Source organism: Sturnira hondurensis, unplaced genomic scaffold (assembly GCF_014824575.4).
Source record: "Sturnira hondurensis isolate 20B ecotype Veracruz unplaced genomic scaffold, ASM1482457v3 Scaffold0002840, whole genome shotgun sequence".
Classification (NCBI taxonomy): domain Eukaryota; kingdom Metazoa; phylum Chordata; class Mammalia; order Chiroptera; family Phyllostomidae; genus Sturnira; species Sturnira hondurensis.
In genome coordinates, this window is record NW_028075471.1 from 31,500,423 (window position 1) to 31,515,445 (window position 15,023).

The 15,023-nt window shown below is 43.4% G+C and overlaps 1 protein-coding gene across 1 annotated transcript in view; it reads right to left on the reverse strand.

Moving 5' to 3' along the window:
• CREB5 (cAMP responsive element binding protein 5) overlaps positions 1–15,023 on the reverse strand; it is a 124,767-nt gene that overhangs the window by 88,694 nt on the left and 21,050 nt on the right. The window contains exons 2-3 of the mRNA XM_037041235.1: positions 7,470–7,596; positions 2,490–2,600 (exon numbers count right to left, since the gene is read on the reverse strand). Of these exons, the coding sequence (XP_036897130.1) occupies positions 2,490–2,600; positions 7,470–7,596 (238 nt within the window). The remainder of the gene's footprint in view (positions 1–2,489; positions 2,601–7,469; positions 7,597–15,023) is intronic.

The following is a 15,023-nucleotide window of genomic DNA, read 5'->3' on the forward strand; positions in this document are numbered from 1 at the left end:
ATGCCTTTTGTCAGGGGCCAACAGGGAGTGTGAAATGAACACCACTGTCCCCAGCAGCACGGGCCTGCAGTGTTGCGTGTGGGCGGCACCTCTCTGGTTTCTCGTGTGCTCCGAGAACACACCCCACAGAGTGCGTTCATCACAATAGCCCATGTGTGACCTCTGCAAAAGTCCTTGAAAACAGTGAAACGAGAGTCTTAGTTGAAATCTGGAATCCATTCCAGTCTCACACAGGAAGAAAATTAGGCATAGAACAACAAAGCCCATAGTTCTGAGAAACCTGGGGAACCTCTGGCTGACATTAAAATCATAGGATTTTTTTTTTCTTTACTACTTTGTATTTCATAGAAGCTTTTCGTCTAAGTAACCTAAAACTGCTAGAAAATACTGTGCAGTTCGTAGAGGGCAATTACTGGTTTCTCCAGTGAATGGTGCAAGCATAATAAGAATAGAGATGCTGAGTAACGTATTAAAAGCCACTTACCTAACACTTTTGCAAGCTACTAAGTAAATGCTATTCTTCCAAAATATAAGTGGCCAATACGACCATTTTCCCCTTTGGGTAAACCTATTGGCAATAACGGGATTAGGTGTGGAAGCTCGGGGTAGACAGAATAGCTGTGTTCCTTAAGCCCCAACTCCGTTATAGAGTTCATTTGCCTGGAAATATTTATTCACTTAGAACATGAATCAGCAGAGTAGTGTGCTTGCTCAGTAAATTTAACTCAGCAAACATTTGTGGGGTAACACTATTTTTATAAGTGTAGACCAATTCCCTTTTGTTGCTGGCTGATAGAAGTTGTTATTAATTTGCCATACCACATGTTTTTATTTCATACATATAAGTAATTATAAGCCTGTACTCCCTTTGGAAAACTTTTTCCTTCTTTGCCAGCAAGAAGAGGGGCAGGACACGGTGAATCGAGTGGTAGCACAAGAGCCGGTGAAAACCAATTGGCAGGGAAGTCTGCTTTGGAATTGTGCTGCAGAATCCACCTCAAGTGCGTCTGGGAGGTCCCTCAAGGAGGACACAGACCCTGAACCAAACAAGACGACTCAGAAAGAATCCATCTGGGGCTTCGCATCTGATGATCAGACCAGAGCACTTATTCACACACATGAATAACTTCATTTTGTTTTTTTTTTAAGGACCTTCACAGTTCATTTTTTATTTTCCTTAAAAAAAAAAAAAAGTAAATGGCATTGCTCTGGTCTCCAAAACAGATGCCAGTTTGAACTCTACTCTGCCAGCAAGTATTTGGTTTGGCACCGCAGGGCTTGAGTTGAAAAATATTTGCCGATTCCAAGAAGATTTAACAAGCTTTGCTGAAGATGCTGGTGCCATCTGGCACATCACAGGGGCTGTGGCACAGCAAAGAGAGCTCTCTCTCGACCACAGATTGTATTTGCCAGAGGTAGCCAACACCGGGAGTTCAGTCGCTTCCTTGGGTCAAGAAGCTGCAAGTCAAATGAGTGAAGTTTCCAAAAGTGACCAAAGCCGTTTAAAAAAAAAAGGAAAAAAACTTGCTGCCACTGGAAATGAACTCACTGGGTTTTGATGGCTAATTTTCAGAACTGTCAAGAACATCCTCACACCGGCCACCAAACACGGTCCCTAATGCAGTCCGTCAGCAGGCCAAATAAATCTCCAACTTCTAGCAAAAGTGATCCTTCGGTAGCTGATAGTAAAACCTTTGCTGCAGTGCATTTTGCTGTCATCTGATGCCTAATTCTGGTGCTAGAATTTAACTCTACACACACTGAGTGACATACTTCAAGGGACTCCACTAAATAGAACCAGCAAATTCACAATACTTTATACTGCAAAGTTGGACATGCATTGCTTTCCCTTAATATTTAGTGGAACATAAATGCATGAATATACGCCCCTGTGATTGGAAAGACTGACCTTACTGCCCAGAAGCCTCAGATGTTAACAGTCCCCGAAGGCTGTCACCTGAGGTCGTGTGTTTCGGTTATTCTGAGAGAAAACAAGGATCTGACCCTTTCCAATCAATGTCACGTCCAACAACTACAAAATGCAAAATTATTTCCCTAATAACGTGTGCTTAAAATCACATATATGTTCTCAAGGATATGGGGACAGGAAGAATGGCATTGAAACAATGACCCCCCTTGAAGGAGAGAAACTCTGGATTACTTTTAATTTCAGGTTCTGGGCAAATACACACATTCTTGGGAGTATCCCCCCCTTCACCCCTGTGGATCTCCCCAGACGTCTACATGTCCCTTGCCCTAAGGCCACGTGTTGATCCAGTACCTGTTCCGTAGTCATCTACTGCAAGGTTCAGTGGTAACAAGTATCCTTAAAGACAGAGCCAGGCTATGCACCGCCCTTCCACAGAAAGGCCTCTTCACCAAAACAAAGCCGAGCCTTCTCCCCGACGTGACCCAAATGTGAAAGTCAGAGTAGAGACCGAAAGGAAAAGTCAGCAAATAACAAAAGGGCAATCATAAGTGTTATTTACCATTTTGGCTTCCGAATGCATCGGCTGGACTTGAGGAGAAGCACAGGGGTTGCTGAGAGTTGGACCTTGCATTCCCAGGAGGTTGGAGTTGACTGACATTTGTCTCTCCATCTGAGAGAAAGGAAAGCAAGAGGGTCAGAAGTCTGGGCAAGGCGGCCTAGGTCATAGACGAAGCTGCATTTCTCTTTCAAGTGAATTGTTTAGAATGACTTTGAACAACTGTGGAGAAGGCCGTGGTTTGTGGAAGGGTAGGTCCTGAATCCAACCACATCAAAGAATCACCAGAAGCCATGCCTTCTATAGAAGGTGCCCGGAGCCAAAGAGAACTACCTTGTCATGCAGATCCTTTCCAAACAAAACTGTGGAATATCTCCCCTCTTGCAAAACATTCAAGCACCATGAATTATGCTGGTTTTTATAGCTATAAAGAATAACATATGCATAGAAAAATGCCGGAAGGATAGATACCATACCAAATGGTTATCTCAGGTTATCTGTGGTGTTTTTCCCCCGTCCTTAAGTTTTATACAGAGACAGGACTCATTTTAGCAATAAGGAAAAATAAAATGAATTTTAGAAGTATCGTCGGTGGGTCGGTCTGTCATCCTTACTCAGGAACACACTTGAAATGCTCCAACCCAGCTGTCGCATCTCCTGCCTCCAGCACGCATCTTCCTTTGTTAACCTAGTCATGACGCTATACAGGAGCGGTTTCAGGCCCCACAGTAGGACGAGGCCTTTCGGTAGCTGAGAAAGCAGCTGAGGCTTCTGTATGACGTGATCAACTGACCCCACACTGTGTCTAGAACTAACATCATTCAAATACCTGCATCGAGTTCTGGCTTTTTTTATCCCCACAGTGTCCCTGTTGAAAAGGAAATACAGCAAAATCTCCTTTTTTGGTCACGGAAGAATGTGTTTGATGAAGATTTTCTGTTTAGTAGAAAATTAGCACTTTTCAAAGAACCAAGATAAAGCAAATACACTGGGTGGGGCACAAGTAGGTTCACAGTTGGGAGTATGCAGAACTCTAAGTTTATTCTCATATTATTATTTATTAATTGTTCGATGATTTTCCATACAAACAAGTGCAAGCCCACTTTTGCCCCGCCCTCTATTTCATACTGAAATCACACAGAAAATAACGAGCCGGTTCTAGGGTATTCGTCAACGCAGGAGATTTTCCCATTTGTCAAAAGATGGAAATAAACACAATGGTCGGAAATCTTAGGGACCCAGGTTTCTGCTCAAAGTCGGTCTAGGTGGCCCTGGAAAATACGGAGCTCTTTATCACTGCAGGGAAGCTCACAGACCGGAGTTGAGAGTGATAGTTGAACTAAATGACCCTTTAATGTCTTTTCCATTGTTGGGAGTCTGTGGCTGCTATTCCTGCTGGGCCCACCCCAGGGGCAGGGCGTGACTCTGACTTCCACTCGTTTATCTGCCATCTACAGTGTATGGGTATGCCAAACTGTTTCAAAAGGAACTACTTAAAGAATTTTCTATTCGTTCTCAGAGTACTTCAGCAAAATCTTTTCAGGGTTTACCAGTTCGGTAAAATAAAATACACCCACACTCCCCCAAATCTCCAGGCAGCATAGGGACTTTAATTGTTTAAATTCTTTTTTAAAATCATGATAAAATAGTGCCATTAACTACATCTGTGTACTCTAATTCTTAAGTCATGAAGAAGATTGCTCTGAAAAATGCCTATTACTGATAACTAACTCCCACTTCCAGAGGCTGGGGGGCAGGATCACTGGCGTGGCATCCGGCCCGTTTTTTCCCTGATGGCTGATGTTCTCCTGGTGGGACGTCAAGTCCACGTGGGCATTTGTTCCCAGTTTTCCGAAGGAGGAGGATCCTCCGTAGGGAAGCAGCGAGGGCTGTCGGGAGGGCCCCAGGCTACCAGGCCTCGTGCGCTACGTAGCGAAGGCGGGGCCTCCCTGCAGCCTCCTGACCCGCAGTCAACCATGCTTCCCACTTTTCGGAAAAATTACAGTCTATGACTATTTCTACCCCGTGAGTCACAAATTAAACAGAATATTGAAAACAGGCTGACTTCTCTATCTAAAAAAATTGCACATTTCTCTCTAAATAATTATAGGGGGTCAGCAAGAGCCTCTTCCAAACAACTGTTTGGCGCTGCTCACTAACAAGGCTCCGCACCTTGATTGCGGCTCTGATGAGCCGACTGGACCAGGGGTCAGAAGACGGCAGCGGCTTTGCTGAACACAAAGCAACACTTAGCACCGTCGGCGAAACTTCCAGGTAACGGAGTCCACGGTTTTTTGTTTTTGTTTTTTTTTTAAGCTTCTTCTTTTCTCTGGAAACACACTGGAGAACAGGAGCTGAAATGTCTGTGCTTCACTGGGCTTTTGTTGTAATAAACGGATGCTCATATTCCCAAATCACTTACGCATTTGACTTTTGAGATGGGATATCACAACCCAGTGAACTCTGTGAAGGCGATGCCTGCCTTGTTCTTCAACATGTACCAGCGCCGAGCACAGCAGCTGGCTCACAGAAGGTGCTTAGCAAGAGTGTGCGGAATGAAGGCATGAATCAACAAATCCATCATTATGTTGCAGACCTAAGGCTTCGCGAGTGTGTGGCGTCACGTCCTGCTACCAAGCAGTTAAGAATTTCATCTTCCCCTGCAGACACAGACTTCCTTTCATACCCAGGGAGTCTGGTCCTGGGGCAGGAACTCTAGAAGAAGACCATGCTTGAAATGCCAAAGTGACAGCGTAGGAGCTGGAGACTTCATCATAAGAAAGAAAAGGCCCAGATTGCTGAGATTTTATATTAATTTTCATTAGTTAACATCAGTGTCACTCTGGACCTCAGTTTCTCAACCTTGGCACTGTGGGCAGTTTGGGCAAAATAATTCTTTGCTGCGGGGCCCACCCCGTGCGCTGTGGAATGTTTAACAGTGTCCCTCTCTTTGACTCACTGGATGCCAGGTGCACTCCCCCCGTCGTGAAAACCAACAGCGTCTCCAGGTACTGCCCCAAATCACCCCGGGGATGACAATCACTGCTCTAGACTGACCCTGCGGATGTGGCAGCAGAACGTGTCACTGACGTGGGGTCAGGCACTCCTGTGCCAGAAGCACCCCTCACTGTTTGTCTACATGGCTCTGAACCATGCGGCTGATCCTTTTTCAGTTCTGAAGCACCAACAGGAGGTCAAGTTGTGTGATGAAGTAATGCGGTGCGACAAAGAGGGGCGGGGATCACGTGCCAGTCACCTTTCTCTGGGTCAAGGGTCACACATTTGTCCCTGGGACTGGTACACAGTTGCGTCAAAAGGAAAAAAGGTTACCTCAGTGATATTTCTCTGAATAAGGCATCAGCTTTCTGAGAGGGGACTAATTTTGGACAGGAGGAATTTAGAGCGAAACGGAGACAGCTGGTGGTAGAAGTCTTCTTCCAATGAGTTGGATTGAATACAACCTGGGGCAACAACATTGATGGTGCTGTTTTTCTTTCACTGAAAGATGTTTATGTTGAGCAAGGCAGGTGAAGTCAGGCAGCTCATCTGGCCCGATTTTGCAGACTGTTTCTAGCTTCAAGTGCCTGATATTTACAGCGGGCAAGGCCATTTCTCTGAACTAGGGCCACCACGCTCCTCTCCCCTCCCCTGCCTCCAATTGGCTAGAGGAGCAGCCTGCTCAGCCTGCCAAAATCTGAGCTGCTCAGTGAGTTTAGACATGGGCTCCAGCCACAACTCCTCACTCATGAGCTGTGTGGCATTACACAATCCCTTCAACTTCTTACTCTTCAGCTTTACATCTGCAAGATGAGTATGTCAATAATTACAACTTTCATATTCCCACAGGTTTACTGTGATAGCAGAATGAAATAACAAAGGTAGACAATTTTTTAAAATGCCAAAATGCTCAGCAAGGCACTGTCGATATCGTCGTGGGAGGGTTTTACTAGAACTGTCATGCCCCCTCTGGAGTTGAGAACTCATGTGGCCTGTGAATAACAGCAGCCACCAAATGTCCACCAATGCACAGGGCCAGGGAAGATGAAGAAGAAGCACAGGCAAGGGGTCCCATGGAGGGAGAGCACACTGCACTCTGGAACCTGTATCTCCCATCTATGGCCATCTGTTGTTTTCCAAGAGGGGCAGGATAATATAATGATGAGAGGGAAGACTCGGGAGTTGGCCTACCTACATTTTGAAACTGACATCGTCACCTACTGGCTCTGTGACCTTGGTCGAGTTACTCAGTTTCCTCATCTGCAGAATGGGGGTACGAACTGCACATACCTCTAGGACTGTTGTGAAAAAGGAGGGAATGTGTGTATCAGGGAGAGAGTGAAAGAGTAAGCTTAGAGTCAGAATGCCTGGGTTCAAATCTCAGCTGCTCTGCTTCTCAGACCAGCAAGTTCCTTGCCTTACTTTGCTTGTTTAAATGGGGGTAGTATCAGTACCTACGTCCTAGGATTGTTTCATGTGTTAGGGACCCCCTAACAACAAACAAGAAGTGCCTAGAGACTGACTAACACAGGAGAGGCACCAGACAAATGCTGTTTGGATAATTAACAGAACATGATATGCATGAATACATGTTAAAGGTACATATGCCACCATTGTTATTTTTATTATTAGTACTCTGAGTCCTGGCTGGACCACTCAGAGTCAGTGTAAGGACACTCTGTAAACAGCCCAGTGTAGACTTTGCAGTAGTCACACAACTGTGTCCCTGAACAAATTCCATTCCCTGGGTGTGGCAAGGTCACTCGTTGCCAGCAGGAAGATGAGCTGTGCCTCACTAGGGAAGCACTGAAGGACAGGGGAAGCTAGCAAGATGCCCAGGGATGTACAACCAGGCACTGAAAGCCTCTTGGCACCCAGCTCAACTCCATCCAGAAGGAGCTGCCTTATTCTCAGTCAGCTGAAAGCTCAGCCTTCCCTTTCCTTTTGCAAAGTGGGCAAGACTGGGAGGAAGTGAGCAGCACTTACTGGCATCAGGACGGCGGAAGACCCCGGCATCGTGGGGTTAGGCAGGGTCCCGGGCATGGAGGCTGGCATGGGCTGCCTCTGTCTGTTGTGGATGTGTAGCAGAGAAGATAGAGAGCCTGGGACAGGCCTGGGGACAAAGGAGGAAAAAAGCAAATATTATTCCTGAAGCTCTGGGCAGGGGTTTCATGGCCTGTTTCCCTGTGACCAGACCAGCCGGGACAAAACCATTATGTGAGCAGCAGATCAGATCCTCAGATCAGAGCCACGTAATTGAGGATATTGGGGAAATAATAACAAATAAAACAAAAGTCTGGCTTCCTTTTCTGCTTCCTAGTTAATACATCAAATTCCACTTCATTTCCTGACCTCTGTTACCCAACTGATGTTCACTAGACAACAAGCTGACAAATCTTCTAAAACCCCCGCATCTTAGCGCAGAGACGTGGCAGTGAAATCCCGTGGTGACTGTGAAGTCTCTGCCCTCTGGAGGACCTTCGAGCCTGAGATGTGTGTACGTGTGTTTTAGCCACACTCTCCCACACGTCTGCCTGGAAGCCCGCCTGGCTTTGCTCTGGACACATTCTCACTCTCTGGATTTGCAGAGCCAGCTTCATTCATGAGTTCCCAATAAAAATCTATTTAGACTTTTTCACTCTTTTCCACTGTGAACAGAAAAAAAACATAAACAAACAAACAAAAAAATGAAAGCCAGGACAAAAATGAAGGCAGCTGGGTTATGTGCACGGCTCTGTAGCTGGCCTTTCCCCAGGCGAGTCCAGGGCCCTGCCCCCAATTTCCAATCCCTCACTGTGTAATAACTCGAGGTGTTAGGCTTTTGACAGAAACTGATTTTGGCCTGACCTGCAGGACTTGGGTAAGCACGTGTTCCTCGGGGGAGTACATAGTTAGAGTTTTTGCTTCAATTTGCCAGAAAATTTTTTTAAGGGCCTTAAATTGATTTAATGAGCCAGGGAATTTGGGGCTGAGGAGAAAAGGGAATTATTTGTGTTTATTAAAAAATTGCAAACAAGTGACATCCTTGGCTAAATTCTCCATCTCCTGATGCTTTTGCTCTGGGGAGCTGTGTAAATGTCAAGCCACTCAGTGAAAGACCTAACAACAAACAAGTAAACAAACACGCCTCGGGACCTCTGAACTGGTGTGTTAAGTCATCTTATTCTGGGCGCCCTGATAGAAACTATTGCTAACAACCTTAGTGCATTTTCTTTTAAAAAAAGAAAACTCCTCCTGTGAAGCTGCACGCAGAGACAGTCTGTGCAGGCGGACGCCTCCCTGAGCTTTGGGAGAGCCCGGTCCAGAGCCCCATCTGAGCAGCAGGAGACGCCCCTTCTTCGGAGCTCCCTAGCCTCCCATGGGTGACTCATGCCCCAGTGGGAGACTGAAATGGGGGAGGAGGCCAAAATGCTCCTTCTCCGCAGGGCTGTTACAATCCCAAAGCAGATTAAGTTTGCCCCCTTTTTGCCTGACAACTCCTTTGGAAATAGAGCTGGCTCACCAGAGCCATAGCTATCGTTAAAGGATGAGTTGTGAGTTAGTCAATATTTATGTCTGGGAAGTCGTATACATGAAAATATGAAAGAATAATGAGCCTTTACACAGTTCACATAGATAGACACAAATTGCACCCAGTTTTTAAAGATGGAATGTGTGGATGAGGGGTCACAGAGACTGGCCGATGAGCTGAGTGCTTTCAGAAAAGCAGATGAAGTGCTCGGTTATTCCTCAACATGGGTCTGGGGACCTTTGGAGTATGGACTAACAGTAAGGACTAGTAGACCCTTTGAAAGCCCTTTGGCTTTTTATAGTTCTAGGAAACCAGAACTGCAAAGTGCTCCCCAGAATTCTGGAGCAGGTTGTAACTTCACTGAGTCTTAAAGTCTCACACGATTCAGAGGCAGATACCTCGCATCACACAGGTGTACCATGTGGCTCAGTTGACAGTGCTTAATATTGTTCTCCAGTCTTAATGTCTTGTTTGAGACATTTACTGAAAATAAAATGGCTGTGTATAAACTATATTGTGCTTAATAATTCTCAGTTCCTCTAAAGACCATATTAATAATCTGAACTCTGCAGTTACACAATGAGAAACATTCATTGAGAGTATCCCTACACATCATTCATCCATCCATTCACCCTTTCTTCTATAGCTCTTTATATATCCATCCAGATAATTTAGATGTGTATTCAACTATGTATACATCTATGCATACATACATAATATATAGAGATACATACATCTTCCATATTTCATACATATATACAGCCTTCCACCATACGTCTGTTCTCCTAGACACCATGAGGAATAATACTTCCATGATAGACAGTTAGGGACAAGCAAAAACTGTTATAGGAAAGACAGCTGTATTTTTGTATGATGTTGATGGGCAATATCATCCTTATGAACAAAGGGCAACATACCATCATCATCTACATTTTTCCAATATGACATATTAATAAAAATCTGGTTGTGAGTTTTTAACAATGGGTCCTTTTTTTTCACAAGGAATCAATTAAACAACCTAATGGTGATGTGAATGGAGATGCTAAAGTAATTAAATTTGAAACGAGTTTTCATTCTTCCCAAGACTATGGGAAACTCCCAGTGGTATAGAATAATTGGGGAATGGTATGTTTCATTTAATTCGATGTTCTTATTAGGTCAGTCTTTTCCACATGTGCATAAATCTACTAGATTTTAAAATATCAAGTATTCTTCCATTAATTAAGAAAGGCTTTCAAGGTACTGGGTTCCCTTGGGATTATAATAATAATTACCTAATGATGCCAATCAGACCAATTAACAATGTATACTTGAAGGGGGAAGTGGTTATTTAAGAACCCTGGATGTTTGGATTCTAAATAATTTTGAATTATTGTTTTATACAAATTCTGTAAATAATCCCCCAACCCCACCTACAAAACTAATGAAGTTTTCTAGGCTTCTTGCTTAGGCTTTTAAAACTACAAAAACTGAAAGAAAAAAAATCAATGCCTAGCCATTCCTGGGTATCACAGGACTAGACTGAAGCAATAGTGTAGCTTGGCCCAGGACATAATCATTTGTCCAGGATAGTCAGATCACTGAAGCCCAGAGCCGGATGGGAATAATTGTATTAATTAATTCCCTTTGTATATATATAAAGAATTATTACTTAATACCTTGTACTCGCATAACATTTTTTATATTGCACTTAAAAACTGCCTCATATTTTTTCAAAATATTTTCACCTTCATGTGACTTGAAACAATGTAATGTGGGAGGTAGGGCCCATTACTCTCATTTTACTCGGGAGTGAGCTGAATTCAGAAACATTTAAATTGGCTTAAGGTCAGATGGGTCATGAAGAAAAGCAGGACTGTTACCTAATTTCCAAAAGAGACTTTCCCCCATCACACCTTGTTGGAACCCATAACTAAGTTATTATTACTTTTTTTATACTAAAGTAAGTCCACAGTCCATTTGCTTTGATATTCACACTGCTCTGGACTTTCTACTGAAGCAGTAAAACTCTGCAATCCTGCTAACATGAGAAGTCACTCATCCATGTGAAATTACGTTTTCTTCCTTTAAAAAGAAAAAAGAGTACTTCCCAAACAACACATCAGTTGGACTCCGAAAATAAGATGGCAAATTGCAGTCAAGTTGTGAAAACAAAGCCCCGACAGTCTTTCTCCAGTGCAGGCTTGTTGCCATGAGCTAATAATTCCAGACTTTGAGCACGCCGAGCCTCCTTTTTAATAACCATATGCCTCTAGGTGAAGTATTTCTACTAAAAATTATTGAGGCATGGCACAGGGTAAGATGTGTGAGCTCACGTTGGATTGTTCACTCACTAAACAGCGTCCTGTAGCACTAAGAGTTTTCCAACGTGACAGATTATTCCTCTTCACACACTTGTATAAACATACTGCTTACGGCTGAAATCTATGTAAGCTTTTCTTTCAATTAAAATGTCAAGGATGACAGACTGTGTTTTCACTGTCCTTATTAACAGAAGGCTAGGTACCAAAGCAAGCGATTTCATGTCCTTGTCCCCCCCACCAACTCCAAAGGATGTTTTCCAGTCTGGGGTGTCTGGAAAGCAAGGGCTGTGTCTGCTGGTCTCCCTTGCCCTTGGACGAGCCCAGCTATCTCTGAGGAGCTAAGGGCAAGAGCTTTTGTTTGGAAGGTCTTGGGAGGGTCACAGCAGACTGCTGCTTCCTCACCCCTCCCCTGGTCTTCACAAGATCCGTGACAGCTAAACTCTCCAGACAGACAGATCCGCCAGGTACGTGGACAGGCAAAGGGAAGAAGCAAGCAATGAAATAATTAGGTCAGAAAATGAGATCAATATTAGCACTGAAATCAGACAATAGACATCTAAGAAACCTTGAGCAGATTTCAAAACAAAACAACAAAAGGACCTGGAGGGGTCGGGGAAAGGCTGGAGAGCTTCGTAAGAAAAGCTTCAAAGCAATAAAATGGAAAGAAGAGTGAGCAGGAGGGGTGGGTGCCTCTGCTTTTAGAGTTTCTGAAGCCAGGGAAGGAACTTCCTCAACTTTTGGGCTCTCCGATTCCTGGTCTTTTTAATGAATAGCTCCTACTGCAGGCTACCTGGAAATCTCTTGAAATTCTAAAATTCCGATTCTAGGCCTTGAAATGAAACTGAGATGTTCTTAATCTAGCGAGACTAGCTGTTCCTCTCTAGTAAAGGTTTTCTTCATTGCTCACTGGCACATCCACAGTGGTTAACCCAGCACCGGGCTCAGAGTAAGGTGGTCGGTGTCTATATGAAAATAAAATCCAGCCAGTGCAGCACTTACTTCTTAATGTCAAGATGACATTTGAAATGTGAATAAATCCCAAATAGCAGGTGTCCCTTAAGGGCGAAAGAAGTTGGGGAAAAGAGACCCAGTACATCCCAAGGGGCCCACACTTCTTTCTCATTTAAATACAACACAATTCCACGCACAGATTAGCAAAAGATTATTGCCTCCCCCCAGACCCCAACCCACTATATTTGTATTTGCTAATGAACTGTGTGTGTCCTTTACACCTTCTTACATGACGTGCTGTGGCCTATCCAGGGAGACTAGTTTCTGTGTGGGATGGGGAGACAGAGAGGGGGTACGAACTCTTAAATCCTTGTAGAAGGCAGTTTGTAAAGAGAAGTACTTATCTACTCACTCTTCTCCTAAGTGGAATTTAAGACTTCCTATTTTTGTAGAGAAAACAAATTGTCAGGGTAATCAAGTAGAATGTGAAATGGAAAGACAAGAGAGCTAGTTATTTCCGGGGGTCATAATTACATTGTAAAATGGAGTAGGAAGAACATGGGCTCAGGAAATAGTCCGCCAAGGTGGATTCTCAGCTCTGCCACTTACTAGCTGTGTGACCTTGAGCAAGTTACTTGGCTTCTCTGTGCCTTAGTCTGAATTGTAAAATAAGATGATAGAGCTATTTGCCTCATGGCATTATGAGTTACTACATATTAAATATAGTGACTATGCTGAATAAAACTAGTTGTTTTTGTTATTGTTATTATTTTTAAACACAGATCAAAGAGCAGATTAATCATCGAACTTCAACAAGAAACTGGCTTAAGGCTGTAACCCTACAGAACACAAATTCCTCGCTTTAATTAAAGAGCTACAGTCTAACAAATACAGAGTCCAGCACAAATAACGTCTCTTTTTTATTACAAAAATCTTTCATTACAAAATCATATGCATGTCATTCTGTAACATAACAATATCACACTCAAGCACACCCTATGACATTTTAGGTGAAATGTTCAAATTAAAAGTATAAATTATTACACCCATATTATGACCCTACCAACCACACTCAAGCAGACATTACTTCTGCTGGACCCTGTATAAAAATGTCCCAAACTCCTTGCATATATATGGCATTTCTTTTAAAAACCATCAACTTTTGCTTCCACAGAGGCAAGTGGATTCTTCTCACCCACAATTTCACAGAATTTCAAAATGAATTTACAGTGTTTCTCAGAAAGGATCCTTACAAAATACTGGCTCAGAAAGGAACCAAACTAGTTCCCCAGAGATCAGTTCCGAGGACCCTGTTTTCCCTGAACACAGTAACGAAATTCCAGCAGAAGCACTAATCGGGAAGACAAGGAGGCTGCCTGCCCGAACTTCGAAAGACGTCACACTACCTTTTTCCGAATGAGCCCACAGATCTGCACAGTTTCACTGCCAAATTCCTGAAGTTGGACAGCACGTACAATATGCCCCTTTTTAACAAATGAGAAATTTAAGACAAAGCAGTAGAAATATTTAGCCTGAGAAGCAGCACCAGAATATCAGCAGAATTCAATAAAAATGTGCATTTTCCCTTTCAAAGCTCTGCTAAAGACCTGGAAGTCTTCCTGCAAGAACTGTCCCCACCCCCTTTTCCACTGGTGATGCAGACGTTCAGGTGAGCTGAAACAGCCTTATCCTAACTGCGGATTCCTTCCCCAGGACCCTCCTATGCAAAAAACTGGAGAAACCACCAATGAAAAACAGCAAACGCTGCAGCTCCTGAGAAATACCAGTAAACCCACCTCCCTGTGATAGAACTTGACATTGCTTCAAGGTCTTGCACCCTCTGGCTCCTCACTGGCCCACTCCCTGTCCCTCTCCTCCCCTCCTGCTCATGGTCCTGGCCTCCATACATGTGCCTTAATACTTCTCTCAGCCTCACGGAAGTGCCAGCTCCCTTCCAGCGGAGACCTGAACATAAGTAACCCTCACCACCTGCTCTGGGAGACAACTCTAGGTTAGGGCCTTCTTTGGAGTGAGCTCAGTGCACCCTGTACCTTTCTCCAGTAACATTTATCATCATTTATTCAATCAATAAATCAATCAGAAATCAAGTAAGTACCCAATATGGGTACTGATTAGGCCCTTTACCTTCTCATTTCAGAGTGGAAAACTGGTTTGGCAACTCGGGTCACTTGCGTACAAACTAATTTACAAATATCTGATTGGTGACACTATGATAAATGAAACAGATGTGTTTCATGGTCCCTTGGAGTTTACTGTCTCAGCTTCCCAACTATAGTTGCTCAGTGATTTTTGAAAGATGTCTCTGCTCCCAACCAGACAATAAACTTTAGAAGCCAGAAGTGGTTTTTAAGTTGTTTGCCAATATAGGTTTTTCTAACACTTAAGAAAGGACATAATATATAGATGTTTAATGAATATTTCTTGAATTAATGAAAACACAGATATCAAGAACCTCTTCAACTAGTGATGGACATTGCAAAAACAGGGATTACTAAATTATCTTTGCTAACTAATGAGAAGAACTTACTTGATTTGCAAGTCATATACGAAACTCCAATTTACCTTAATAGTCTGATGTAAACCATCTCTGCCCTTGAAAAGCATGAATGGTTACCCCCAAATTAACTTGCACTTTTTAATCAGTGCCCTGTAGATTAAACTCAGGCTTACTCGATAAGTTCTAGAGCTGTTTGTTTTTGCACCAATTAAATTAATTTCCATTTGAAATTAGGTTTTAGGCATTTCATAAGAAAA